Source organism: Chinchilla lanigera, unplaced genomic scaffold (genome assembly GCF_000276665.1).
Source record: "Chinchilla lanigera isolate Chin_1 unplaced genomic scaffold, ChiLan1.0 scaffold00154, whole genome shotgun sequence".
In the NCBI taxonomy this organism is placed as follows: Eukaryota; Metazoa; Chordata; class Mammalia; order Rodentia; family Chinchillidae; genus Chinchilla; species Chinchilla lanigera.
The window spans coordinates 828,388-856,001 of NW_004955555.1; the positions used below are offsets into that span (position 1 = coordinate 828,388).

A 27,614-nucleotide genomic window follows, 5' to 3' on the forward strand; every position below is an offset into this window, starting at 1 on the left:
GACCTTGCGCTTGCCAGGCAGGCGCTTTTGCCGCTGAGCTAAATCCCCAGCCCCGGCTCAAAGAGTCTTGATTTCTGATTTTCCAGCTTCAATACCCAAATATGATGCCCCCTCCATGTCTGACTTCTCCCATGTCTACTCCTCTAATTCTCTCCACTTGAGCAGTTTAGCACAGGGTCGAAGAGCAGAACTTTGGAGTCAGACTGGCTTGTCTTTCTCAGCCACTTCTCACTTCACTTCTCTGGACCTCAGTGTCCTCATCTCTGAAGCAGAGGTAAGAATACCGACCTCCTACACTGCTGTGAGAGCTGTCACACAGCAAGCCCACAAGAAACGCTAGCTGCTGCTGCTATTATTAGTGCTATCTCACATTCCTGCTCTCAGTTGCACAGTTTTGGATTTGGAAAAGCATCTTGGTAGAAAGAGAAGCATTGGTTTCTCTCCATCCCATCATCCCTTAGATGCGGGCCTCCGTGGAGTCTGTAGTACGGAGCCCGTGACAGGACCTGGCCTCATGGTAGGTTATTCTGTCATTGTGTAACAAACCACTCTAAATACCCAGAGACCTAATGGTGATTTATTATTTCTCATGAGTCTGTGGGACAGTTGGGCAGTTCTCAGACGGTCTCATCGGGGCTCGTGTAGCTGGCAGCCTGCTGTTGGTTGGCACAGCCCCTCCACCCATCCGCCAACAGGCTGGCCTTGGCTCCCTTATACAGTGGTCCTAGAAATATTTTTAGTCTTGTATGTTGTTCTTCTTTTTTTTTTTTTTTTTGGTCTTTTTGAGACAGGGTGGCCTTGTCTCAAAGGCCTATGAGTTATGCAGTTCAGGCTGGCCTTGAGCTCACTTTGTAGCCCTGGCTGGTTCTCAAACTCGCAACGATCCTTCTGCCTCAGCCTCCCGAGTGCTGGGATTACAGCCGTGTACCACCACGCCCGGCAAGGCCAAAGTTCTGAAATCCACACAACATCCTTTCTGCCACATTCTTTTGGCCAAAACAAGTCACAAGGCTGGCTTGACTAAGGAGTGAGAAAGTGAACTCCACACATGGATGGACGAGGAAACAAAATATTATGTTCACATCTACTGCAGAGCTCAGTAATTAGGAACAGTGACCGAGGTCACTTGCCCTCTCTGAGCCACAGTGGGCACATGTGTAGAAAAATGAGTGTAATAATGCTTATTTTAGTGTATGGTCTCTGTGAGGAGTTGAAGTGAGGTAACGGAGAGGACATGTACAGGGCAAGTGCTTGATACACAGTAGCTGTTGTGGACGTTATTGCCAAAGCTTTCTCCCCTGTGTTTTAAGACTTATTTTTAATACTGGAGATTGAACCAAGAGCCTCGAAAATCCTAGGCAAGTGCACTGCTACTGAGCTACACTCCCAGCTCTTTCTCATTTTAATTTTATTTTACGATAGGGTCCAGCTAAGTTGCCCAGGCTGATGTCAAACTTCTGATCCTCCTGCCTATGCCTCCCAAGTAGCTGGGATTGCAGGCATCCACTCCAGCATCTGGCTTCCTGAGCCTTCTGTTCATTGGTCCAGAGTGGTGCTGTCCTAACAGCCATTTAGACAATAACTATATCAACATAAGTTTCCCTTTTGTTATAATCATCTTCCTGTTGCTTGTCTTACTAGCACTTGGACGAGATCGGGAGCGTTCAGGGTGGGATGGCCGTAGCCAGAACGAGTCTGTTGATTCTGGGAACTCATTTGGCCTCCCAACACGGATCAGTAGACACCACAGTCCACCACCTCAAAGATAGTCAATCCTGCCACCCTTGGGTGCCCAGGCTAAAGCCAACCCACCAGACTAAGTGTAACTCCACTCTGACGTTGACACTATTTTTTTTTTTTTTTTGGTTTTTCTCTGGTACCAGGAACCGAACTCATGACCTTGCGCTTGCCAGGCAGGCGCTTTGCCGCTGAGCTAAATCCCCAGCCCCTGAGGTTGACACTATATTATTATTATTTTTTGGTACCAGCAGTCGAGCTCAGGACCTCGTACTTGCCAGGCAGGCGCTTGTGAAGCTGAGCTATATCCCCGGCCCTTAGCACTTGGGATGTCCTCTCTGCTTTCATGTTTTTTTGGTGGACTGGGGTCAGTAAGGTTTGCTTGCGCCTCTCAGAAATAAGGACCCAGACAGCAAAAGGCCGTAGACTGCAAACTTGCAGGTGTGTGTCTTTAGCTCTCAAAACATTTTTTAAAAAGAGTATTAGAATTTGAATTAGTTGCTAACATTTATAATCAGGAGATTTTACAAAACAGTCTAGGTTTCCAAATTCTCTGGAAGTCGCACCATCTGGCATCTCAGGCCTGCTTCCTTCGTAGTGGCGTGCGGCTGGAGGTAAATCCCGGTGGAGGAGACACACTTTGGCCATTGGTGGTAGCTCGTGAAGTCAGTTTAGTGAGTCACTGCTGGCCCTGTGAGAAGGTGAAGTAGAGCAGAATAGAAAACGTCTGAGTGTGCTGCCCGCGGTCACTAAGGGCCAGGACTGTTTTGTGGAATCCAGCCTGGTTGCCCATGTACATGTGGTGGTGAGGGGATGACGTGAGTGGCAAGGTAAACTGTCTCACTGTGCGTCGAAGTAAAATATTTGAAAGTCCTGTTCTAGCCTGACACAAGTTCCCTCCAGTCCAGTTTTCTCTGAAGCTCTCTCCTGTCTCATAGGCACTTAGGCTGGAGACCAATGAATGTCATGTTGACTGTGGAGATTAAAATGACTCCCTGCAATCTGCTAGAGGCTGGCAAGGTCCATGTGTTTTTTTTTCTCTGACTATCAGGCCTGTTCCCACTTTGAGCAATTTTCCCACCCCCAGTCCTGGGGTTTGAATCCAGGGCCTAGCACTGAGCTATATCCCCAGCCCTTTTGAAATTTTATTTTGAGACAAGGTCTCCCTGTGTTGCCTAGGCTCGTCCTGAATGATCCTCCTGCCTCAGCCTTCTAAGTAGCTGGGATTAACATTTTGAGCACTTTTAAGTGAAGAGCACATGCAATGAAGCTGTCATCTCCACTCTGAGCAGATTACTGCCCTAGCTGCCTGCTCCAGGTCCCCAAGTTCCACCCGGGTTCCTGAATCCCTGACTCAGCCCTGAAACGCCGGCCTCTAACTCCTCTCCTCTTTTGCCCACCCAGGAGAACCCGTACGTCATGCGCAGGCCCAATTTCCAGGCCCTGTCGGGGAATGAGCGGTTCGAGGGCTTCTGTGTGGACATGCTTCGGGAGCTGGCCGAGCTGCTGCGCTTCCGCTACCGCCTGCGGTTGGTGGAGGATGGGCTGTACGGGGCCCCCGAGCCGAATGGTTCCTGGACTGGCATGGTTGGCGAGCTCATCAACCGGGTATGGCTGGGCTGGGCAAAGGGCCATGGAGCAGGCTAGAGAGGGAGGGCGGGCAGGTGGCGGCCTAGCATATAGCATAGGGGGCGTCTCTACCAACCTGGCTGATGATACCAGTGCTGGGTACCTGTGCCTGAGAGCCCCACGGAGCAGGGTGAAGATGGGTGATGGCGTGCCACCTCCTGTGTCTCACTTTGTTAAATGCATTGGATTAATTGTTGCTGACAGATTTGTTAAAGCTGGGTGTGGTGGAACACCTGTAATCCCAGCACTCAGGAGGCTGAGGCAAGAGGATCTTTGCAAGTTGGGGGCCAGCCTGGGCTATATAACAAGACCTTGTCTCAAAAAACAAATGAAGATTTGCTGAGTGAATGACAGTCACATGGAGTAGGAATCAGGCGAGGCTCTGAGGTGGTCAAGGGAGGCTTCCTGCACGAGATGAAGCCAAGGGCAGGGAGCGTATCCTCTGTGCATTTCACCCAGCACCCGCTAGGGAGAGCTGGCACCCTTTGGATTCACGTCCTCTCGCTCAGTAGGTGTTCATGGCGCACCTAGTGGGTGGCTTGCCTCTTGGTCAGGGTTAGTGAGTAGAGAGCACGGAGGATCCAGATCCTGCCCCCAAGAACTTAAGAGTCCCTTTAAGACTCAGGAAGCAAATAACTGCAAGCCAGAACTATGAGGGCCGGGATGGAGGAAGCTCAGAGGCAGGGCCGCTGCAGGCCTCTGACCAGCCTTGGCCTCCAGGGCGGGCTCCCCGAAGAGGTGATGCCCGGACTGATTCACAAAGGCCACGGAGCAGCAGGCGAGGGGTATGGGAGGTGGCACAGTGTCTGGAGCAGAGGAAAGAGCACATACAGGTGGGATGTCCTGGAGGAGGCAAAAGGGCCTTCATGTGGCTAAGATGTGGGTGGAGGCAAGGAAGGATGAAGGCAGGGCCGTGGGAGAGGGGAGGCAGCAGTGCAATGGGAAGAGAGCTTTGAGTCTGGCAAACCTGGGGTGAGTGATTTCTGTGAACCTCAGTTTTCCCCTCCCTAAGGTGGGGGTGAAACCTGATGTAACTGTGTTTAGGTGACTGTTTCAGGGACCAGAGATGAGTTCCTCACGCACTGCTTGTGAGAGAGCAGGAGGGCCAGTATGCAGTTCTTCTTTTTATTCCAGGCAGAAAAACCAGATGGGCAGATGCCCAGAGGCAGAGCTGTGCCACAGAGGCTCCTGGCTGGGGCACACCCAGAGCTTGTGTGGAGAGCGGGGAGCCGCCGCCAGGAACAGTCAGGGTGGCCTTGACATTGGACTTGGCCGAGCACATCGGCGATTCTCACCTGGCTGTCTCTCCCCTGCCAGAATTTACTTCATCTAAGCACCTGAATGTCACCAGGGTAGACATGAGCAGGGCACTTTGCCCGACAAGGACATTTATCCCTTAGGGCACTGATTTTCAAAAGTTATTTTGAAAGGCAGAATTTCTCCCGATTGAAAGCTTCTTCAGAATCCTGGACAAAAGCAGAGCTGCCGTGATGAAGGCAGAGGTGGGAGGGTCCCCCGAGTCTGAGCTGCTGGTCTCCCCACCCTACCCCCCAGGCAGTCCCCAAGGCACTGCCCTGTGGGCTGCCAGCTGGTTTGAAAGCTTCTGCTTCAGGGTGTGTTTTAAGGCCTGAAGCCCAAAGAGGCACCTGATGAAACAGAGTGGAAGAGGCCCAGATCCGTAGCCCTGCGCCCACCCCATGGCCTGGCTTGTCCCTGCCTGACTCTGCAGCTGGGTCTCAGTCCTGCAGGCTCAGAAATTTTCTTTCCCTGGGACTCCCATATATAAGCAGGCTCCAAGGGAGTAGCCCCATTCAGTCACTAAAAATGGGATGGCAGTTTATTTATCAGCAAAGAAGAAGGCTGTCTGCCGTAGTACTCATTTACAGCTGCCTGACCTTGGGTCAGGCTTAACCGTTGTACCCCTGAGTCCGACCAGTAGGGTGAGCGGGAGGATTTGGTGTCTGGGGGAAGCATTTGTAGGTGGTTGCTGTGATTGTGACCCCGAGTCTTGAGCCCTGTTTGACTCTTGGCTGCCTCTGTGTATTAGCTTGGTGACCTTGGGCAAATTACTTAATCTGCCTGTGACTTAGTTTCTTCACCTGTAAAACTGGAGAAGGAGCTCCTGGCACGTAGCGTGGGTATGAGCCCGGAATGAATGAGTCCACACCAGAACAGGGCCTGCTGGGTAGGCAGCACTATGTGCCTGTATCTAATGATTCCTTTTTTTCCCCCTCTTCTAATGTTAGGGATTGAACCTAGAGCCTTTGCATGGAGCTACACCTTCAGTCCTTTTAAATTTTGTCTTTTTTTGAGACAGAGACAGGATCTCGCTAAGTTGCTGATTGCCCAGGGTGTTTGAATTTGTGATCCTCCTGCCTCAGCCTCCCAGAGTGCTAGAATTACAGGCGTGCACCACCACACCTGGCTGTGTTATTGTTCTCATTCCTTTCAGCATGGCCATCTCATGCATGTGCTCATCTATCTGTTCACCACCCAGCTAGTACTTATGGATCGCCTACTGTTTACCAGGCCCTGTGGTTGACCCCAGTGATGCGTTGAACAAGCCAGACCTGGCCTTGCCCTCACTGAGCGGGTTGAAGAGTTTGGGTCTCAGCAGGCCCATGGGATACTCTTGGAGTGCTTTGGGCTGGCTCCGGTGAGAGGGGAGTAGCAGTGACAGCAGGACCAGCGAGGAGGTTCTGGGGGAGACGGTGGGCCTGGGTGTGGGGCACGGCAGTGGTGAAGACTCGGAGGGGCTCGGAGCGCAGGACTTGGCAGCGGCCGATGTGTGGGGCGTGCAGGAGGGAGGGGGCGGGTGGCGAGTTGGTGTTCTTCCCGTGTCTGGCTGGGGCAGCTGGCGATGACATTTATGGAGAGAACAGTGGAGGAGGAGCAGGCTGGGAGCGCAAAGAAGGGTGGGGCTTGGCCTTGCTGAGTCTGTGCTGCCTGCTGTGGGGTGGCCAGGCCTGCAGAGCCATGTGGGAACTGTCACCTTGTCACCACCACAGCAGCAGCTGCTGTTGGTTGACTTCACACCTTGGGCCAGGCGCATTCTAAGTATTACTGACTTTGCCCTTGTGATGACCCGTCATGGCCCGGAGGATTACTGCCCTCCTACCAACATGAGATCTGGGGCTCAGCAGCAAAGGGACCTGCCTCTGACGCACAGGGCTGCAGGTGTACCTGTCAAAGGTACATGCCCGTCCCAGACCCTCAGGAGGTACTGGTGAGCCTGGGACAGTCCAAATAATGCTCGCTATTGCTGATCAGACCTTCAGGCCCAGCCAGGCCCTTGTCTAAGTTTTCTGACTTGTATTATTAACTCCTTAATTTCTCATAGCCCTCCATGAGGGAGGGACTGGCATTAGCCCCATTTTCTCAAATGCGCAGAGCAAGGCACCAGCGTGTCCTGTCCAGGCCACACAGCTGATGACTGGGAGAGCCAGGGCAGCACCCAGTGGGCTGGCCCAGAGCTGGACAGTGACTTCCAGATGGAAGACAGCCCAGGGTACTGGCATCTCAGCCACCTTTGGCTAAGGATCCTGGGCCAGTCTCAAATTATGGTCCATTTATTCCACCCAGTGGCCGCTGCTGGAATTGGCCTTCTCCTTTCCTGCCTCTCTCACTGGCCTCCTCCCTGGCTTCTGGCTCTGGGTCTCTGCACTCTGGATCATCCTCCAGCAGGGTTTCTCTACAGTGCAAATCTGGCCCATCATTTGCCTGCTTTACCGAAGCCCTGGGTGCCTTAGCAAAGTCTGCACCTTCCAGCCTGGCTCTCAAGAGCAGAGCAACTGTCTCAGGTCCGGGCAGAGGGAAGAGTCAAGCTGTGCTGCAGTCATGGCTGGCCCTCAGCCATCCTGTGGCAGCTCTGGAGCTGAGATGATTTTCAAGGATATCCGTTCCCCTTGGAGGCAAGGGGCCAGGCCTTTATACCCCGACAAACATGTCAGCGGACATGTTCGCCCTCGGGAGTATCAGGACCTCGGGTGAAGCGTTGTCTCCTATTGAGGGAGCTGTGAGCCATTGGCCGCCAACAGCCTGGGCAGCTGGGGGAGTGAGTGCTCTGATCCTGAATTAGAAGGGGCAACCACAGCATCCACTACAGCAACACGCTAACTGGGGGCCAGCCAGCCAGCTCCAGGTTCCCGCTGGTCCCCCAGGGCCCCTGGCAAGCTGCTTCATCTCCCTGAACCTCAGTTTCCCCTCTTGAAATGGTGCTGGTGTTACCCCCACCCAGAATTTCGGCAGGGAAGTGATTAAATGAGAGAGGATGTGCAAAGAATGCCTGCCCCATAGGTGTTCACTAATGGTCCTCACTTGTGAGATGCCATATCTAGGAACGTGCTTTGAAGGATGGGCTTTGGAGTTGGGTAGCCCTAGGTTCAAATTTGGACTTGTTCCTTACTGGTTGAGTGGCATATAGACATGGCTGCTCCTGTCTGTAAAAATGGGGAGTAATGGCCCCAATAGGACAGATGAGATCTGTCATGCAAATGCTGTCATGGCCAGGACAGTACCTGTTCATTTCACTGGTGATATCCTCACCTGGGGGTGGAGCCTTGGCTGCTTAGCTCTTCATCCCAGCATGGCACATAGTAGGTGCCCAATAAATTGTCACTGAGCAGAGGACTGATTCTGTCAAGGGGTCTGCAGAAAGCCATCACAGTCCCTCCATCTAGTGGAAGACACACCAGCACAGTTTTTCCTCTGAGGAGAATAGTGGCTGATTTCAACCTTCTTCTTACAGTCCTCATCCGACCCTGTCTCCAGGGGTTGCACCAAGTCCCTTAGGTTGGCATTTTCAAATAACAAGTTGTGGTTGTCTTCCAATTCCAGGATTTCTACTCACTGAAAAAAGAATCACAGGTAGGTGCAGAGAAGAGAAGGAATATCACTACAAGATACTTTAATTTATGCTTTAAACAATCATCTCATTTTATGCATAGATTTTTGAACCCTTAATTTAAAAATTGACATTATATTATGTTTCAGGTTATAAAACAATATAGACTAAATATAATCCCATTTGAACAAAATGTATATATGCATCAAAAAACAGTACGGTAGAAGTGTTTCTGCATGTCATCCAAAGCTGTCACATGGCTGGGGAAATTGCTGAGTGCTTAGTGTGTGCAAGGCCCTGAGTTCGGTCCCTGGCACCAAAAACAAAAAAGTTGTCACCGGCCATTTCAGAACGATCTCTTAGACAGGCGACGTGTTACACAGCTGTAAGCCCAGCACTCTGGGAGGCTGAGGAAGGAGGACTGACAGTTTGAGCCTGGCCAGGACAATTTAGCGACTTAGACACTGTCTCAAAACAAAGAAAATAAAATAAGACAAGGCCTGGACAGAAATTCAGTGTGAAGACCCTGTCTTCAATCCCCAGTCTGTGGTTTGCCCTGATTACATCTGTGACACAGAGTGATACAAAGTCAAAGAGTAGGGAAAAAGAGAAAACAAAACGGGGCTGAGAATTTGGCTCAGGTCGGGTGCCTGGGGGTTGGAGCTCCAGTAGTGGGGCGGTGAGACCCGCTGGGAAGAAGCTCACAGGACAGAGGCTTTGTCTTTGCCGCGCTTCTGTATCCCCATTGCCTAGCACAAGCTAACACATAGCAGGTGCTCAGTAAATTCTTACTGATAAACAGATGGGCCTGGGGAAGAGTTTTCCCGATAGAGGGCAGGGAGTAAACGCTGCGGTAGGACTGAGCTTGCCTGTGTCCAGGGAACGGTGAAAGGGCTGGGCCTGGCTGGGTGAGGTGAGCGTGCAGAGGGAAGCAGGGGCGGTGGTGTCCAAGAAAGGGCTCAGCTCATCACTTGCTGGGGTCTGGAAGACACAGGTCAAGATTTTGGATATTATTTTCATTGTGTTGCAAAGCCATCATAAGGATGAAGTGGGGGGATGGGCTGTGATTTTTTTTTTTCCTCTTTTATTGAGGTGAGATTTAAATATCGTAAAATTAAACATTTAACGGTACATACAGTTCAGCAGCACTTAGGGTATTCTCAGTGTTGTGTACCACCATCTCTTCGCACTCTAAAACACTTTCATAACCCCCAGGGAGCAGCCTGGAGGCATTAAGCGGTCACATTCTGTCTCTCTGTCTGCCTCCCCAACTCCCTGGAAGCCACCAGCCTTTCTGTCTCCGTGGATTTACCTGTTACAGATATTTTATAGAAATAGAGTCATCCAACACGTAGCTGCTTTCTCCCCTTCCTCCTCTTCCTTATTTCTCTCTTGTGCTGAAAATTGCATCCAAGGACTTTTGTATGCTAGGAAAGTGTTCCACCACCGAGGTACATCTCACTACCACCCCCCTCATGGTTTTTAGTGTTGTTTTCTTTTTCTTTTTTTTTTTTGAGATGGTCTCCTATGTAGTGCAGGCGGGCGTTGAACTTCATCCTCCTGCCTCAGCCTCCTGAGTGCTAGGCTTACAGGCCTAGCCAGTATGTGGCCTTTTGCATCTGGCTTCTTTCACCTAAGCATGGTGTTTTCAGAGTTCATCCACACTATAGCACATATCAGTACTGTATTCTTATGGCAAAATAATATTCCTTTGTATGGATGTACCAACTGGGTCTTTTAAATCACTTAAAAATGATCATTCTGGTCATTCTCTTGTGAAGGAGAAGAAACAGGATGGTCTACATAGGGCGTTGTTGGCTGAGGGAAGGGAGGGACAAGAGAAGTTGTTGACTGGGGCTTGAGTGGCGGTTATAGTAGGTGGGCTGCCAGACTGGATGTATGCAAGGGATAGGGAGACTGCAGGGTCTGGCTGGGACAAAGGCTGGTTTCTACCACGGGGCAGTTGGATATAGATTCTTTGAGATGTTTGTTTGAAATTCAGAGTGAGATATACAGACTCCATTGAGTGGTGGGAGCAGGTGGGAGCATGAATTTCTTAACTCACCCTATACTGATAAATATCTGGGTGGCTTCCAATCTGTGCTAGTGTAATCAATGCCCCTGTCAACTTGGCCTGTGGATTTGTGGGAATGTTCCTGAGGGATATATTCTTTGGTTGGTGGTTTTTTTTTTTTTTTTTGGGTACCAGGAACTGAACTCACGACCTTGTGCTTGCCAGGCAGGTGCTGTGCTGCTGAGCTAAATCCCCAGCCCTTGAGGGATATATTCTAAGAAGTGGAAGTCATGGGGCAAAGGGTATGAATAGTTTTTAAGTATGTACTGCCAAATGGCTGTTCAAAAAGGTTCCATCAATTTATATTCCAAACAAAAGTGCATGAGAATGTCAAATGTCTCATACTCTTGCCAACAGTATTATCAATCTTTCAAAAAAATCTTTGCCAATCCGAAAGGCCAAAAATAGTACCTGAATATTTTAACCTAAACACAGTGTTGCATAGATATGTATTAATCTGCTTGTGGATGTTGTATTATTTATTTAACCATTCTTTACATTTAGTTTTTTCCAGATTTTAAAGCTTGTGCTATTATAAACAATCATAAGCAAACATCTTTGTGCACAAAAGTTTTGCCTGCATTGCAGCTTATTTTCTTTTTCTTCTTCTTTTTTTTTTTTTTTTGTCTTTTTGAGGCAGGGTCTCACTATGCAGTTCAGGCTGGCCTTGAGCTCACTTTGTAGCCCAGACTGGCCTTGAACTCCCAATGATCCTCCTGCCTCAGCCTCTCAAGTGCTGGGATTACAGGTGTGCACCACCACGCCGGCTCTTTTTTTTTTTTAAACCTGGGTCTTGCTGTGTTGCTCAGGCTGGTCTCGAACTCTTGGGCTCAAGCCACCTTGCTGCTTCATTCATCCAAGTGGCTGAGACTCCAGGTGCACAACGTTACCTAGCTTATTTGCTTTAGATTGAGTCTCTGCATAGAATGACTGCATGGCTTTTGTTACATGTTGTTGAATTCCGTTCTGGAATGATGACACCAGTTTCTATACAAGTTCCTTCCCAGCACTGCATGTTTTGATTGGCTTTTAGTGATAGGCAATCCCCTATCATGTTCACAGATAGCAAATCATTTTGGTTATCCCTGCTCTGAGTGGTTTACCACAGTTAGGCTTATGTGGTCAGGTGATAGATAGAGTCTGAGCTCCAGTTCAACTCAGAATAGACTTGAGAGGGCCATGGCCTCACTCTGTATTTTCCGAGGTCCTGGCTTTATAATTGAAACAGACATACGTGGCAGCCAGCAGAATCCTACATTGGTGCACTGACCCGTGGAGCCAGGGCCATTATTGAAGAAAGAGCCAAGTGGAAGCCCCTAGCATGCCTGTCTTTCCCAGGGTAGTAATTCAAAAACAATTCTACATCCTTTGGGGGAATTGCAGAGATTAGCGCCACCATTAACAGCTTGAAAGAACCAGGGGTAATGACCCCACTCCCTTTCAGTGTGGCCTGTGCAGAAGGCAGGTGGATCTTGGAAGATGACTATGGGTCATTATCACGGTAATCAGGTGATGGCTCCAATTGCAGTTGCTGTCCCAAATGAAGTATCTTTACTGGAGCAAATCAACATAGCCCTTGGCAGCCGGTGTGAGCTACTGACCTGGCAAGTGCTTTTTTTCCTCCCTACCAATTTCCAGAGACCACCCAAAAGCTAAGAGTGCGCATCTTTCCAGCTTTGCCTCAGGGCAACATCCACTCTCCCACTTTCTGCCATAATACAGCCTGCTGAGAACAGGTTCTCAGGAGCCCTCACAGCATCACGCTGATCTGCATTGACAGCATCACGCTGATCAGATTCGATGAGCAGGAAGTAGTTGTCAGAGGAGCTGGCAATAAACCCCTTGCTGATAGAAGTCTGGTCCAGTCTGGAGCTGAAAATACCACGAGTTACTTGACTAGAATCATATTAATTGAGCGAAGAGGATTTAATAGAAACTATTGTGAACTAAATATAAAGTTGTTAACCAGCTAACGAAGGATAAAAAGAATGTCAGAGTCACACTGTTAGCAACTGCAGGAAGCAGCTACCCCACTTGGGGCTGAGGCAATGAAAGGAAGAGGTTGAAAGGATGAGAACTTGGAAACCCAGGGGAGGGTCCTACAGAACTCAGACTTCAGGTTCTGAGGAGGGGCCGCTGTTTGCTTGGTGCTGGTGACATTTGACAGGTTTTTGGATGTTGGTGGCAACTTACATATTGGATTGTGCTGCTTCGATCCACTTGCCTTCCACTCAGTCCACAGAGCTTTTCATTTCTAGTGAGGTCTAGGGTGTATGCCAGCTCTGCAGCGAGTCCAAGCTGTTTGCAGGCTGATCTTCCCCCTGGGCCTGATAAGGCAGCAGGTCCACAGATCTGTGAAGGGCTGGTGGCAAACAGGATGCCGTATGGAGCTGCAGCAGGCACCAGTAGGCGACCCATGGGAGCAAATCCGTGCCATCTGCGGTTAACTCTTTCCCTTAGGGAAACCGCTCGGGGCTCCTTACTGTGGGCCCTGCTAGAGACCCAGCATCTGACCATGCCTGTGAGTGCCAATGGGGACTGAACTCCTATCCAAACCTGGGCGTGTCATGTCTCCATCAGCCCAGTTCTGCCACGCAGGTGTTGCAATGAAGAAAAAAATTTTGTTCTGGGTGTAAATTTTGTTAACTAGGTGAGCGAGAATTCCCGGTAGGGAATTCTGACTCCGTCCTCTGAAGGGCCAGGAAGTGAATGTTTCTGACTGTCAGTCCCTTCTGTCATAACCACTCACCCCTTCTGTTGTGTGGAAAACAGACAATACTCAAACAAGTGGATAGGCTGCGTCCCAATAAAACTTTATTTACAGATACACATGGGCTAGGATAGACCTGCTCTCAGGTGTCAAGCAGAAGTGGCTGTGTTTCCCCGCACCACACACATACCTTTTTTTGTATTAGGGATTAAACCCAGGACGTTTACACTGGGTTACATCTCCAGTGCTTTTATTTATTTATTTTTAAATTTTGAGATGGTTTTGCTAAACTGCCCAGCTGCCTTCCTCCTGCCTCAACTTCCCAGCATGCCGGGATTACAGGCATATGTGACCACGCCTGGATGTGCATCCTAAGTTCTGAGAGAACAAAGGGAGGAACTAAACTGTAGGAAACTTAGAAATGGGGTGAAGCGGAAGCCCCGAAGAGGGCACCCGCAGCTGGCACTGGTGTCCCCGAGGGGCTGGATGGGGCAGGCTCAGCAGGAAGAGGTGAGCTTGCAGGAAGAGGCAAATTGGCTTCATCTGCTGCCTCCAGCGCCTTAGCAGGCGGGAGGGAGATGATGGAGACTGGGAGGAGCAGCCTGCAGGCTCCCATAGCGCCCCCTACGGGTGGAGCCTGACTGGCTGGCCAAGCAGGGCCATGGGTTACGCTAACCCATCGTTGAGGTTGGATTTGGGGCAGAGGGATAATCACAAGTGCTTTGACTGGCTTTTGGGCATTTCAATGATCCCCATACACTGTCATTTCTAATTTGAATTTTTCCTGATTTCATTTGAAAGATTAAACAACTGCCTAGGTCCCACTGGGGTGAAATGGAGATGTCTATGAGGGGCAGGAAGATGTCTCTAAAAAAGAGGTGTTTCTACTGGGGAATGAGGGTGAGCGGGGGTGAGAGGGGTTCCAGAGGCTCTCATGGGAGTCTAGAGTGGAACTGCAGTGTTAAAGGATCCCTCTGTCCTGCATCCAGAGCAAAACCCAAATAAGTCACCTCTCTCCACCTTCCCTATGCTTCTCGGTCCCACCCTCAGCATCTCCCTGGGTGTCTGCAGCTGGCAGCCTGGTCCCTGCGTCCCTCTGTTGCCTGTGGTCTGTTCGCACAGCATCCAGATCATGTCACCTCTGGCTCACGCCCTCTGACACGCCGTCCTTCATTGCCTTTGGAGTAAAACCCAGTCCCTGACCACAGTCTGGCCTGAAGGCCTTAGAGCTCTGGTCCCACCCTGCAGCACTTCGCACCTCTGCTGTTCTGTTGCCTCCTCCCCGAAGGCAGCAAGCAGCCTCATACCCAGGGCCTGTACCTGCCCTCCCTTGGCCTGCTACCCCCAGCTTTCTGTCTTGCCCTATATTTCCTTCAAGCGAGACCTCCTCACGGTGAGGGCTATATCTAAGGTAATGGCTTCAGCTAGTCTCCATAGCTTTCGTTTATTTTCTTCATAGCACTTGTTACTATCTTGACATTGTATGTTTATATTCATGGCTGTATTCCCAAAGCTAGAATTGTATGTGGCCAGGGCAGGATGATCAGCAAAGATTTGCTTAGCAGTTAAATGAATGAATGAACAAATGGAACGGGCAGAGTCACTGCAATGCAGGGACAGAGGACAGGATGGCAGGGCCTGAGGCAGGCTAGGTTGGAGGAGCCATATGGAGCAGAGCTTAATGTGTCAGGGTCTCTTGGGGCCAGGTGAGGATTTGGCTGATAGCTGAAGAATGATGTGCATTATTACAGTATTTGAGCAGGGGGGTGGTATGACCAGATTATATCTTACTGAGATGCCACAAGCTACTAGCCAAGCAGCCCAGGAGCTTTCCAGTCAGAGATGAGGGCCAAGACCAGGGCAAGCAGAGAGGCAGAGAGAGCAACTCAGTTCCACAAGTGTTTTGGGCCAGAATCAGGAGGGCCCTAGGGTGGGAGAAGGAGATGGCTGTGTGTGGGGCACCCTCCGGCCTTTTCCTGGGATGGGGTCAAGGAAGGTGACACTTAGAGCCGTGCTGGGGAACAGGGCAGAAGCCAAGGCTGCTGCATGTTCCTCAGAGATTCGAGAACTTGCTTGTCCCTCTGGAGTCAGTCAGCACCCATTTGCTGTGCTCCCTGCGAACCAGGGAGGGGTCACCCCCTCCGATGCCCCCAGCCATGGAGGGACAGGGCAGCAGAAAGAAAAGCCCCTCAAAGGGATAATGGTCCCAAACCGCAGCGGCTAATAGATCAAGGTGCTTACCCTCTCTGTGCCCCAGTTTCGTAGCGTGTAGAGTGGTGGGAATGGTGCCTTTCTGCATGGGGTTGCTCTGGGAACGAAAAGAGCCTCTCTGCTGAGGCACCTGGAAAGAAGAGTCTGTACATCTGACAGCGGCTGAGCGGCCCAGGAGGCAGCAGGGACCTTCTGGGGCTTCAGCAGAGGAGGATGGGGTGGGCTGTGCAGTGTACCCTTCTCAGAGCTGGCCCCTAGGCTGTGCTAAGACACACAGCACATCCATCCTGCTCTGCCTTTGAAAGGCCTGTGGTTTTGTAGCAGAAGCAGGAAGGCAAACAGATTTTTCCAGAACTGATCTGAGACGGGTGGTATCCAGACTGGAGCCCCTGGAAGGCGTCTCAGAGGAAGAAGGGTATGGCGTGCACCCAGAGGGATGGTCCAGGCAAAGGGAGTGGCCTGCTCGCAGGGACAGTGGCCAAAAGGAACCTGGCAGGAAAGAGAGATGGTGAGTGGCCCAGGACTGTGAGAGAGGGTGGGCAGAGGCAGCTGTGCAGGCCACGAAGAGGCTGGGTATGGCCCAAACCAAGCAGCACTTGTAGGCCCTGGGGTGCCGAACAGGCCAGGAGCTTATAATGTGGTGGGGAAGATAGGCCATCCCTAAACAAGCAAGCAAGCTATAAATCAGGGAAATGGGTAATGTGAAAATGACGACTCTCTGGTGGGTGCAAGGTAGGGTCTGGAGGCTGCTGTGGGGAAGGCAGAGAGGGCGAGGCATGATTTTAGTCTCCAGTAGTAAAGAGCATAAAGGTGCTGAGGTGGGACATGAACCTGCTGTATCAAAGAGCAAAGAGCGGGCCATAGTGCCTGAGGCAGCGTGAGTGAGGGGGCAGGCATGAGGAGAGGCTGGTGCTGCAGGTGAGTCTCAGCTTGTATAGGGCCCCAGGGCCTTAACAGGGTTTTGCCACGATAATGCCATAACGGCCTTAAACAGGGGAAGATCCTTTTGGCTTATGTGTGGGGGACAGACTCAGGGTTTGTGAGAGGTGGCGGGGGTGAGGAAGAGGCAAATGCAGGTGCCGTGAAGGGGACAGCAGAGACATGGGCCGGGTGGTGGATGTGCAGAGAAGTGGACAGATATAGGAACGTCTGGGGAGCAGAGCCACTGCCTTTGCTCCTGGAAGGAGAGGAAGCAGCTGGACTCGGGGTGGCTGAGAGGGCTGAACAGAGAGGAGCAGTGGAGCCTGAAGGCTTCTGGGGAAGTGAGGTCCTGAGCACATGGCCTGGGGACCACCAGGGCCCTCCCGAGCCCGTCTGAAGGGCCAGAGCTCCCTCCTCTCTGAAGTGAGGACTCGGGCCGCCAGGGAAGCCTTCCCGAGACAGACTTCTGTAGGTGCACAGGATAATGGGATTCCCGTATTAGCCGGGATTGTTCCCACGATGATTCATGTCTTAGTCATAAATGTGGCCATGTGCAGGAAAGGGAACAGCCACTCTGCACCCGGGGATTCCTGCAGGTATTCTCAGAGCCCGGCTGGGTTTGGGCCTCTGCCACACATGGCACTCTGAGGGTTTGCCTTGGAGCTGAGCGGTCTCTGTGCGCCTGTTACATTGGACTGGAGCTGTCTCTTTCTCTTGGACCCTGCATTTGTTGTTTAACCTGCGCGGTCCCTCTCTGCTCTGGTTCATCGTTTGGGTCTGTGTCTGCTCTCCCTGACACCGAGGAGTTGTTTCGGGGGTCTGTCTTTTTTTCTCGCTGGCACTGGATTTCATTTGGGGTCCATCTGCTTCCTCCTTGATGCTGGGTTTTATTTTCAGCCTAGGCCACTTCTCTCTACCCCAGGGCCCTGGGTCATCTCTCAGTGGCCTAGGCTTGTGTTCGGATCCCCTGCCTCCTGTTCTTGACTGTGTTGTTTGGAGTTGGGCCACCTCTCTGTCTCCAGGGCTGGGCTTTGGTACCTGGATCATCTCTTGACTGAGGGCTGTGTGGGGCCTGTGCCCTCTCCTTGGCTGCAGACTGGGTTAGCGCCTGGGTCACCTCTCCACCGACTGTGGTGAGCTCTCACCTGCCCCAGGTTCTGTCCAGGCCTTTATTCCCTTGTGTATTCTCAGTCGGCTCTTTCAGGACCTTGGCGTTTTTATTTTGGCACCTTGGGGAGCTCTTCTTGAATTTGGGTTTCGGGGTTCCCTCCATCCCCAGCGTCAGGATCCAGGGGTGAAGTCAGGCCATCTGGGAGGAGACAACCTGGGAGCCTCGTTCTCACCTCAGCACTGAGGGAGCTGTGGGAGACATGGGACCCAACGTCCTCTTTATAAATGCGCAAACCGCGGCTCACAGATGTGGAAGCTCTTGCCTAAGGCCGTGCTGCAAGCTAGGGCAGAGCCAGGCCTCCCTACATCTTGCCTGTTCTATCTTGTGCATGCGAATCAAGTGTAGAGTGTGTGTGTGTATGAGCTGGGCGCTGAGGGAATGTCCCCTGTGTGTCTCTGTTCTGCTGAACTATCAGATGAGTGGTGCGTGTTGCTGCTTCAGCCTGTGTCACATGTGTGGGTGAGGTGTCCTGGGCACACGTCAGTGGTGGCATAGAATGGCTGTATGTGCTTGCACATGTAATGTGTGTGCATGTTGGTCTGCAGGAGGATATTTGGTTTTTTTCCAGCCTTGTGTCTAGCCCTCAGTTGAAGGCTGACTAATGTTCCCTTGAGCCAGAGTGAAATACCCCTTTTGAATCAGCCAGCGCATTCTGAAAGGGATTCAGGATACACTAGCCAGGCCTCAGCCAATATACCCTTCTCTCTGTCCCATCCTTCACATCAGACCCGGACCCCAGCACCCCTGCCCCTGGGGACCACGTGCATCCTTCTCCAAAGTCGCATCCGCTGAGCTATTCCCTGGCCCTGTGTGCAGGGAGTGGCTTCAAACATCTACATCGCTAGTGTCTACCAGGGCCAGGAAATGGTGTTCATGCCCTTACCTTGCGGTTTCCAGCTCCTCCTTTTACTCACTAGTACCCTTGCCTTTCTGAGACCCAGTTTCCTCACCTATAAAATGAACTAGGAGTGGCTCAGGGAGCTGTTAGGAGGATACAAGATAATCTGTGTGAAGTGCTATCCAGCATGGAGCCTAGCACATAGTAAGCACTTAATAAATGTGACCTGTTGCTAATCGGTACCACAGAAGAGATAAAACCAAGGCCTGAAGTGGGTCCCAGAGCAGGTCGGTGTCCAGACTCAGGCTACCGGCATGCTACTGGGACAGGAAGCGGGGAAGGCACCACTGGTGGGTTTTATAAAGCAGGTTCCTAATGATGAACTTGATAGGGTAGAGGACAGAGAAATGGCTGGACAGCCAGGCAGGACAGAGGTGGCAGGAGGCTGTTACAGCAGATGGGCTCAAGCAGGGCCTGGGTGGCCCCAGGTGCACTCCTGGAGCCCGTCCAGGCTGCCAGCTCCTTTTGATCTTTTCCACTCTCTCTTCTTCACCCCCCTTTCTCTCTCAAAGGTGACTGTGATCCTCTCTAACTGCCCGTCTCTGTCTTCCACTCCTCTCCCCTGCCCTCCCCTGCTTCCCCTCCAGCAGAAGGCGGACCTGGCTGTAGCTGCGTTCACCATCACAGCCGAGCGCGAGAAGGTTATCGACTTCTCCAAGCCCTTCATGACCCTGGGGATCAGCATCCTCTACCGAGTGCATATGGTACACTTCTGGGGACGGTGGGCTGCAGCCTGACGTGGAAGCTAGAGGCAGGGGCTGCAAGTGGGAACTGGACGCCTACTGGACCGCGGACAGGGCATTCTGGCTCCTGGGTCCCTGGCAGGGGCGGAGGTTGAACACATGGCTCAGGTCTGGGGCAGCTCTGCGTTTCACTCTCTCTGCCTACAGGGCCGCAAGCCTGGCTACTTCTCCTTCCTGGATCCCTTCTCCCCTGCTGTGTGGCTCTTCATGCTCCTTGCCTACCTGGCTGTCAGCTGTGTCCTGTTCCTGGCTGCCAGGTGAGTCCACAGCCTGCAGCCTAGGAAGGAGGGATGGGATGGAGGCATGATCTGGGCCGTGCGACCGACCCGCATGTTTCCTCTTCTGCTGGCCCCTCCACTTTGGGGTCTTGGATCCCCTCTGCCTTCCTTTCTCTCTCTGTTTTGTTGCCTGTGTGTCTCTGCCCATCTCTCTCTTGCTCCCCTTCTCCCATCCGTCCCTTCTTTTTTGATCCCTGTGACTCCTCCTTCCTCCATTTCTCTCCTTTTCCTCCACACTGCGGCCCCCTCCACTTGCCCATTTCTCCACAGGCTGAGCCCCTACGAGTGGTATAACCCCCACCCGTGCCTGCGGGCACGTCCTCACATCCTGGAGAACCAGTACACGCTGGGGAACAGCCTCTGGTTCCCTGTGGGGGGCTTCATGCAGCAGGGCTCAGAGATCATGCCCCGGGCGCTGTCCACGCGCTGTGTCAGCGGAGTCTGGTGAGGTGCTTTCTATTTACTCTGGCAGGGCTGGGAGGGACCTCTGAGTTCTGGAGGCTGAGGGCACTGCTGTGTTCTTCCAGAGGGTTCCCTGTTCCTCACCACGAGCTGTAGGAATCCGGGAGATCTTGTGGCACTGGCCAGCATCCTCGTAGGCATCAGCCTCATCCCACACTCCCTTCTTCTACTCTCTGGCCAGGCCTTGAGTTTGTTGCCTGGAGTTCGCTACAGTTACTGCAACTCCTATCACCTCATTCTCATAGGAATACAAGAAAGAGAAATATTAGGATGGGGAATGTTCTCCTTGCTTTGTGGATTAGAAGACCTCGAAAGAAGGAGCGGCTTGTTAAAGAGTGTGCATTCAGCTAGCGGAAGGGCCAGGCTGGAACTGGGCCCATACCTTGTGCCAGCCCTCAGATCTGCCTAGGCCCAGTCTGGCCCTAAGGCCCACAGTAGGTTCTCAGGGCCACCCAGCCATCTAGCCTTCTAGAGCACTTCCTCCTCTCCTCCCCCATCAAGCGCCGGCACCCATGGCCACTCCACAGGGGCCTGTCCAGCCCCTCCGAGTGCCAGGCACTCATGGAAGAGTCAGTCCTATCCCTGCCCCCCAGAGGCAGCTGAGACTGCGCAAGTAAACACATAAGCGCTGGGTGTCGGATTTTATTTAAAGGTTGTGTCTCAAAGACACCATCTAATTTGAAACCTGTTCAAGACTAACCTTAATGGGCAGCAGATTCCCCTCTCTCCCAGCTAAGTGGAACTAACTGCCATCTGGCACTCATTTGCATTTCCCTTGGTCCACTGGCTTTGAAACTTGCAAGTCTTAATGGTTTTTAAATGTTTTTGAATTTGCATCATTTCTAACGGTACCCCTGTATTTCTGTCCAGTGGCTGGAAAAAAAATATAGTTTAAAGTAACACAAATGTATTATCTAACAATTCAGGAGGTCATAAGTCCAAAAGAGGCTAAAATCGAATTGTTGCAGTGCCAGTTGCTTTTGGAGACTCCAGGGGAGAAGCCTTTTCTTCCCTTTCGCAGCTTCTAGAAACCATCTTCATCCTTGGCTCACAGCCCCTTCCTCTATCCTGAAAGCAGAAATGTGACACCTTCCAGTCTCTGACTCTGACTTCCTTTTTCCGCTTATAAGGACCCTTGGGATTTTCTTGGGTAATTTGGACATTATCTTCCCATCTCATCTGCACTTAATCACATCTTAATCACATAACCCACTCACACCTGTGAAGTATCTTTTACCGTGTGAGGTGACGTATTCATGTAGGACTTAGGATGTAGACATCTTTGGTGGTGGTGGTGGTGGGAAGGGGCTTATTCAGCTACCACACAGCCTGAGTGAAATGTAGGAATATGTTCAATGTAAGGATGTATCAGATGAACATAAGATGCACTGTTGAGAAACACACAGGGCGTCGTGACAGAACAGCAGAGAATGGCCTCCTAAGGACTCATCCAGACTGAGTCCTAAAGGCCAACATGGAGTCATCCACACCAAGGAGAGGGAGGCGCATTCACAGGGGCAGGAGAGAGTGAGTGTGTAAGGAGGTGGCTACAGAGAGAGCTTGAGGAGCGTTGCCATGGCAAATCTAGCCACATTCCCTCATCAGGCAGCAGACCAGTGGTGTCCCCTGCCCCCATCTCTCTTAGCAGTGCTCTGGGGCTTTGCACAGAGCTATAGCCCAAGCCCTTTAAAGGATTTTTTAATTTTGAATGGTTTTACTAAGTCACTAAGTTGCCCAGGCTAAGAGTGGACTGCGAAGCTCCTGCCTCAGTCTCACAGAATGCTGGCATTGCAGGCGTGCGCCGCTGCCCCCGGTTAAGCGGCCTTTCTGTCTGCAGTCCTTCTGGTCCTTGGTCAGGGACCCTCTCCCTGAGGATCATGCTTCCCAGTTGAGTATTCTCTGCCTCTTCCCCTCTCTGTCACCCAGGAGGCTCCTGCTCATATCCCCTCCCTCACTGGCACTGTTGGCACCAGGACACTTTTTCTGCAGTCCAAGTCTTCCCTCCCACACATTTGTGCCTTTGACAGATGTATGTGACCCCAGCACAGTGACTCAGCAGGCCAGGCCCCGGCCCTTTTGGGACTGACATTCCAGGGGTGGGGTGATGGGAGTTTGGTGCCATCATCCTCAGGTGCTTCACTGGCACCTGACGCACATCGGCCTCGCCAGGACCTTCGTCCTGGGCCCCTGGACTTCAGTGCCCATTCAGCCCACTGCCTTCTGCAGCCACACCCACCATTCAGGACAGCTCTGCCTGGGGAACCAGCATTTCCAAAGCTTCTCTCTGACCACACCCCGTGCCCCCTGGTCACGCCGTTACCGGAGTCTCTTGATCGCCCTCTCCCTGTTCTCTAAGCTCTGCTTGCTTTCATGGACGCCTGTCTCCAGGAAGGCCACCCTCAGCCACTGTCCTCAGCCCTTCCCCAGGCCCTCCTTTCCTCACATCCTTCTGCAGGAGAACCCCAAAACTTCAGCTCTAGCCACACCTGGCCTCTCCCCTCCTCCCATGCCTGACTCCGCAGGGTGGAATGAGACTGCTTATTCATACATTCAGTCCTTGTCTTACCCGCAGGCAGTCTGTGTCATTAGTCACCTCCTTCTACAGACTGTCCTTGCTCCGGGGCTGCTGTGCCCTTCGTTTCCTCTGGCTGCGTGGTCCTCAGCTTCATTTTGCAATGGATTCCTTTTCCCTGTGCCGTTGCTCACACAGCCTTCTCCCTCCACACCAGTGAGGGCTCCATGCGCACACCTAACGCCCTCGTTTTCTAACAAACTTTGCTTTTATTAATACATGTTTACAGTACATAATGATTGCATTCATTGTGGGGGTTGGTACATGTACATAGCACATCTCAATTCTTTTTATGTCCTCTTCCTCCCTCCTCTCTCTATCCCTTGGCCCCCTAATGCACTCTTTTTGAAACAAATACTTTTTAACATTTCTTTTTCTATCCTGAGCTGAAATTCAAAGGTAATGTATTTATCTACACACATAATTTTAAAAAAATCAATATGATATCCTAATTATAATATGAAGGAGAAAAAAAGGGAAACTACGGTAATATGATAGCAGTACATAAATGCATGGGTGTGGCTACACCGGAAGACAAAATGCAAAGTTTCAAGCCGGACATGGTGGCACATGCCTGTAATCCCAGGAAGGGATTACTCGGGAGGCTGAGGCAGGAGGATTGTTTCAAGTTCGAAGGCTGCATAGGCTACAAAGTGAGCTCAAGGCCAGCCTGAACTGCATAGTGAGATCCTGTCTCTAAAAGACAAAAAATAAAAAAAAAAATTAAAATGCAAAGTTTGGAATGACAAGAAGTAAGATCGTTTATTAGAACTTATTGGCACTTGTTATTGGACACTTGGAAATAGCTGGGAAATGAGCGTTTGCGCAAATACTGTGAGCAGGATGACTTGCTAATGCAACTGGACCAAGCTTCTTGACTCAGGGACTTCAATACAAGTGGAGTAGTTGTCTGAGATGTGACTTTCCAACATGGGGAATTGGCAGAGTTCCACACAAGATGGCATCCGGTTCCTCAGTTTGCACAAGAGATGCATTTCTGGAGGTTTGGGTTTCTATTATAACCATGCAAAAAAATGTGAGTTTCCTCGTACCAAGGAGCCACGTACTGGCTGTGATTACCTAGGCATACGTACTTACTGGTAGTCACATACTGTGTTGCTGTCAGTCCCAAAGGGGCAGGGACCTGGCTTGCTGAGTCATTGTGCTGGGGTCACATCTGGAGACACACATCTGTCAAACGAAGAAATGTGTGGGAGGACTTGGAGTATAAAGAGAGTGCTCCTGGAGCCAGTGGCCCAGTGAGGGAAGGAGCATGACTGGTGGCGTCCTGGGTGACCTACTGGAACCACCCTGACCGGCAGAGTCCCTACACTGTACCAAACACCTTCCCTGCTCCTCCCGTCCGCACCCCGCCAGAGACCACCGCTCCACATTCCTTCAGGGCCATCTCTCCCACTCCTGGGCTTGCCTTGCTAGCCACACATTGACGCATCCACCGTCCTCATGTATCCAGCCAGCTTGGGCTGCTCCTCTTGGCCGCCTGACAGGCATGTCCAAACTACACATTTGTTCTCAGATCTGACTCCTCACGTGTGTGCTTCCCCCGCTGTCTTTTTTTTTTTTTTTTTTTTTTTCTGTTTTTGAGGCAGGGTCTCACTATGCAGTTCAGGCTGGCCTTGAGCTCACTTTGTAGCTCAGGCTGGTCTCGAACTCGTAACGATCTTCCTGCCTCAGCCTCCCGAGTGCTGGGATTACAGGCATGTGCCACCACGCCCGGCCCCTCCTGCTGTCTTTCAGCAAGTGGCCCCATCATCACTGTCCTGCCCAGTTGCCACCACCAGTCAGCCAGGCTGCGTCCTCAAGGGCTGTCATGGTGTCTGGTGTGTACCAGCCCTGGATAATTTTGTTTTGAGTGAACAACAACATTGACCTGCGGGGTGGCTTGGTTTCTGGAGAGGTCATGTCATTCCTGTCTTGTGTGTTGGGGTTTGGGTTCCGTGTGTGCAGGAAGCTGTTTTATTATCTTCCTGTCAAGCTCTGCATGACACCCCCTCCCCACCCAGTGCCTAGCAGTTTGCAGAGGCCAGCTGCTATTTTTACTATTATCTATCTTGGGTGGGGGTTGGGACCTGGGAGGCCCTCAGCCTCCCTGTCTTCAGCACCTCAGATCTGTGTGGTCTGCAAGGAACTCAGAGAGGGCCAGGATGAGACAGTGCTGCCCTACCGTCCTGAAGCCAGTCTGGTGGGCGCCTCCCCTCCCAAGTCAGTCCTGTATCACCCGGACAATAGGAGCAGATGCTTAGCAGGGCAGAGCATGCTTAGCACATGCCTGTAATCCCAGCACTCTGGGAAGCTGAGGCAGAATAGTGGCAAGTTCATGCTCAGCCCGAGCAGCTTAGTGACTCAGCAAGAGCTTATCTCAAAATAAAAAAAGGGCTGAGGGTGTAGCTCAGCGTGAAGATCCTGGGTTCAAATCCCAGTGCCCCTCACACACAGCGATACTGTGTGTGCCGGATTGACTCATTCCTCCCAGAACTCCATGAGGAAAGGCCTGTGTTTGTACATACTTCACAGGTAAGACCACTGAAACTCAGTTTCAAGGTCATCCAGCTGCACAGCAGTTGAGCCAGGATTGGGGGATTTTCCAGAGATGTTTCTATTATTGATTTCTAATTTAGTTCCATTGTGGTCAGAGAACATTCTCGGTAGCAGTCTAATCCTTTTAAATTTAGAGACTTGTCTTGCGGCTCAGCATATGGTCTGTCCTGGTGACCATTCTGTGTATACTGGTACTGGGCGTGTATCCTGCCGTTGGTGGGTGTAGTGGTCTGTAAATGTCAGCAAGGCATTGATAGTGTTGTGCAAGGCTTCTGTAGCCTTACTGATTTTCTGTCTACTTGTCCTAATAATACTTAAGAGAGGAGTGTTGAGGTCTCTGCTTATAATTGCAGACAAATTATGTATTTCTGTTTTTAGTTCTATCAGTTTTTGCTTCATGAATTTTGAAGCTCTGTAATTAGGTACATAAGTGTCCAGAATGGATATGCCTTTTTTTTTTTTTTTTCCCTAGTATCGGGGATGGAATTCAGGGACTCTCCCAAGCTGAGCAAGTGATCTAGCACTGAGTTATATCCTCAGCTCACAACTTTTAGAATTCTGTTTATCTCCACTATTAACTTGTTAACTAACTACGCTTCTTTTGTTTTATTTTTCTTAGTGGTTGCTCTGGGTTTATAATGTGCATCCTTTTTATTTTCTTCACAGTATTGGAGATTGAGCCCCCTTTGCACTGAGCTACATCTCCAGCCTTTATAGTTTTTTATTTAGAGACAGAAAAATAAAAGATAAAATCTCACTCAGTTACCTAGGCTGGCCTCGAACTTGTGATCCTTCTCCCTTAGCCTCCCAGAGTGCTGGGATTACAGGTTTGTGCCGCCACACCCTGCTTAATAAGCATCTTTAATTTATTACACGATAATTTGAAGTAACATACCACTTCACATAAGATGTAAGACCCTTACAGCACCATTTATATTACTTTTGCATATCTTGTGAACTCCACACTATATTAAGTTTGTGTGTGTGTGTGTGTTTGTTTTAAATAGTAAATGTCTTTCAAGGAAGTTTTTAGGGGTAGGGAAATAGCTCAGTGTTAGAACACCTGCCTAGCATGCAGAAGGTCCTGGGTTTGATCCCCAGTCCCACAAAAAGAAAGAGGAAGAAGGAAGGGAAGTGGGGCAGACAGGAGGGAGGATTTTTTTAAATGGGGAATGCCTTTTATATTACTTGCATAGGGCCGGGCATATAGCTCAGTGGTACAAGTGCCTGCCTGGCAAGCGCACGGTCCTGTGTTCAATTCCCAGTACCCTCCCCGCCAATATATATATATATATATATTACTTGCATAATTTCTGGTATTCCTCATTCCTTCTTGTGCACCCACATTCCCATCTAACATATTTTCCTTTGGAAGAATTTTTAATGTTTCTAGAAAATGCAAGTCTGCTGGCAATTAATTCTCTCAGCATTTGTATGAAAAATATTTCCACTGGCCAGACATAATGACACATAACTATAATCAGCTACATTTGTTATTTTTATTTTGAGACAGGGTCTTCATAAGTGGCCTTCGTGAGGCTTGAACTTGTAATTCTCCTAGAGTGCTGGGGTTGCAGGCATGTGCCACCACACCTGGCTATGCCTGGCATTATTTTGATTTTTCTTTCAGTGTATTGTTGCACTGTCTTTTGGCTCACGTGCCCTGATGCTATGTTTTCACTGTTATCTCTGTCTTAATGTATGTAACATGCTGCCCTGCATCCACCCCAGGCAGCTTTTAAAGTTTTATTTTTATTGCTAGCTTTGTGCAACTTTTTTTTTTGCCTGTACCAAGAATTGAACTCATGACCTTGCGCTTGCCAGGCAGGCGCTGTGCTGCTGAGCTAAACCCCCAGCCCCTTTATTGCCAGCTTTTAACAATTAATTATCATGTGCCTTAGTGTGTTTTGTATATACCTGTGTTTATATTACAGGGGATTATTGAGCTTTTTTAGGTCTGTAAGATTACAGTTTTTGTCAGATTGGAAAAACTTTTAGGCCATTACTTTTTTTTTTTTTTTTTTTTTTTTTCTTTTTGAGACAGGGTCTCTCTCACTATGCAGTTCAGGCTGACCTTGAGCTCACTTTGTAGGCCAGGCTGGCCTTGAACTTGCAACGATACTCCTGCCTCAGCCTCCTGAGTGCTGCCATTACTTTTCCTTATATGTTTTCTGTAGGCTCTTTCTCCCTTTCTGGGACTCCAGTCACATCTGTAAAGGCCCCTGGATACTATTCCTCAGGCTACTGATGCTCTATGCTCACCTTCAGTCATTTTTGCTCTTTGTTATCTTTGTTTTGGATGGATTTTATTTATTTATTTTTAATTTTTATTTGTTTGTTTGTTTTCTGGTACTGGGGATCGAACTTACGATCTTGTGCTTGCTGGGCAGGTGCTGTGCCACTGAGCTAAATCTCCAGCCCCTTGGATGGATTTTATTGCTGTCTTCAGTTTCTCTGATCTTTTCTGCTGCAGTATCTGTCCTGTATAATCCTGTGCAGTAAACTTTTATTTTCAGATATTGTGTATTTTATCTCTAGAGGTTTCCTTCACTTCTTTTTTTATGTGTTCTATTTCTCTCCTATTATTTTCCTGTTTTTCTTCATATTCTGAGCATTCCAGTTGTTACTTGTAATAGCTGTTGTAATGTACTTATCTGAGTTTTCCATCGTCTCTGTCAATTCTGAGTCAGTTTCAGTTGAGAGATTTTTCTCTTGGTTGTTGGTCATATCTTCCTGCACCTGTGTAGATTTGGTCATTTTTTTAATTAGATGACAGACACTGTGAATCTTACATTGTTTACATTGG

General features: G+C 50.3%; 1 protein-coding gene across 2 annotated transcripts in view; it reads left to right on the forward strand.

Annotated features, from left to right (window-relative positions):
- The window catches only part of Grik5 (glutamate receptor, ionotropic, kainate 5), a gene marked incomplete in the record, with an annotated part of 60,489 nt that overhangs the window by 23,481 nt on the left and 9,394 nt on the right, over nt 1-27,614 (forward strand). Inside the window, 4 exon segments of one of the 2 annotated variants that reach the window (XM_005412394.2) lie at nt 3,142-3,345; nt 18,782-18,898; nt 19,085-19,194; nt 19,486-19,659. In XM_005412394.2, coding sequence (XP_005412451.2) covers nt 3,142-3,345; nt 18,782-18,898; nt 19,085-19,194; nt 19,486-19,659 — 605 coding nt within the window. 2 annotated transcript variants of the gene reach the window in all.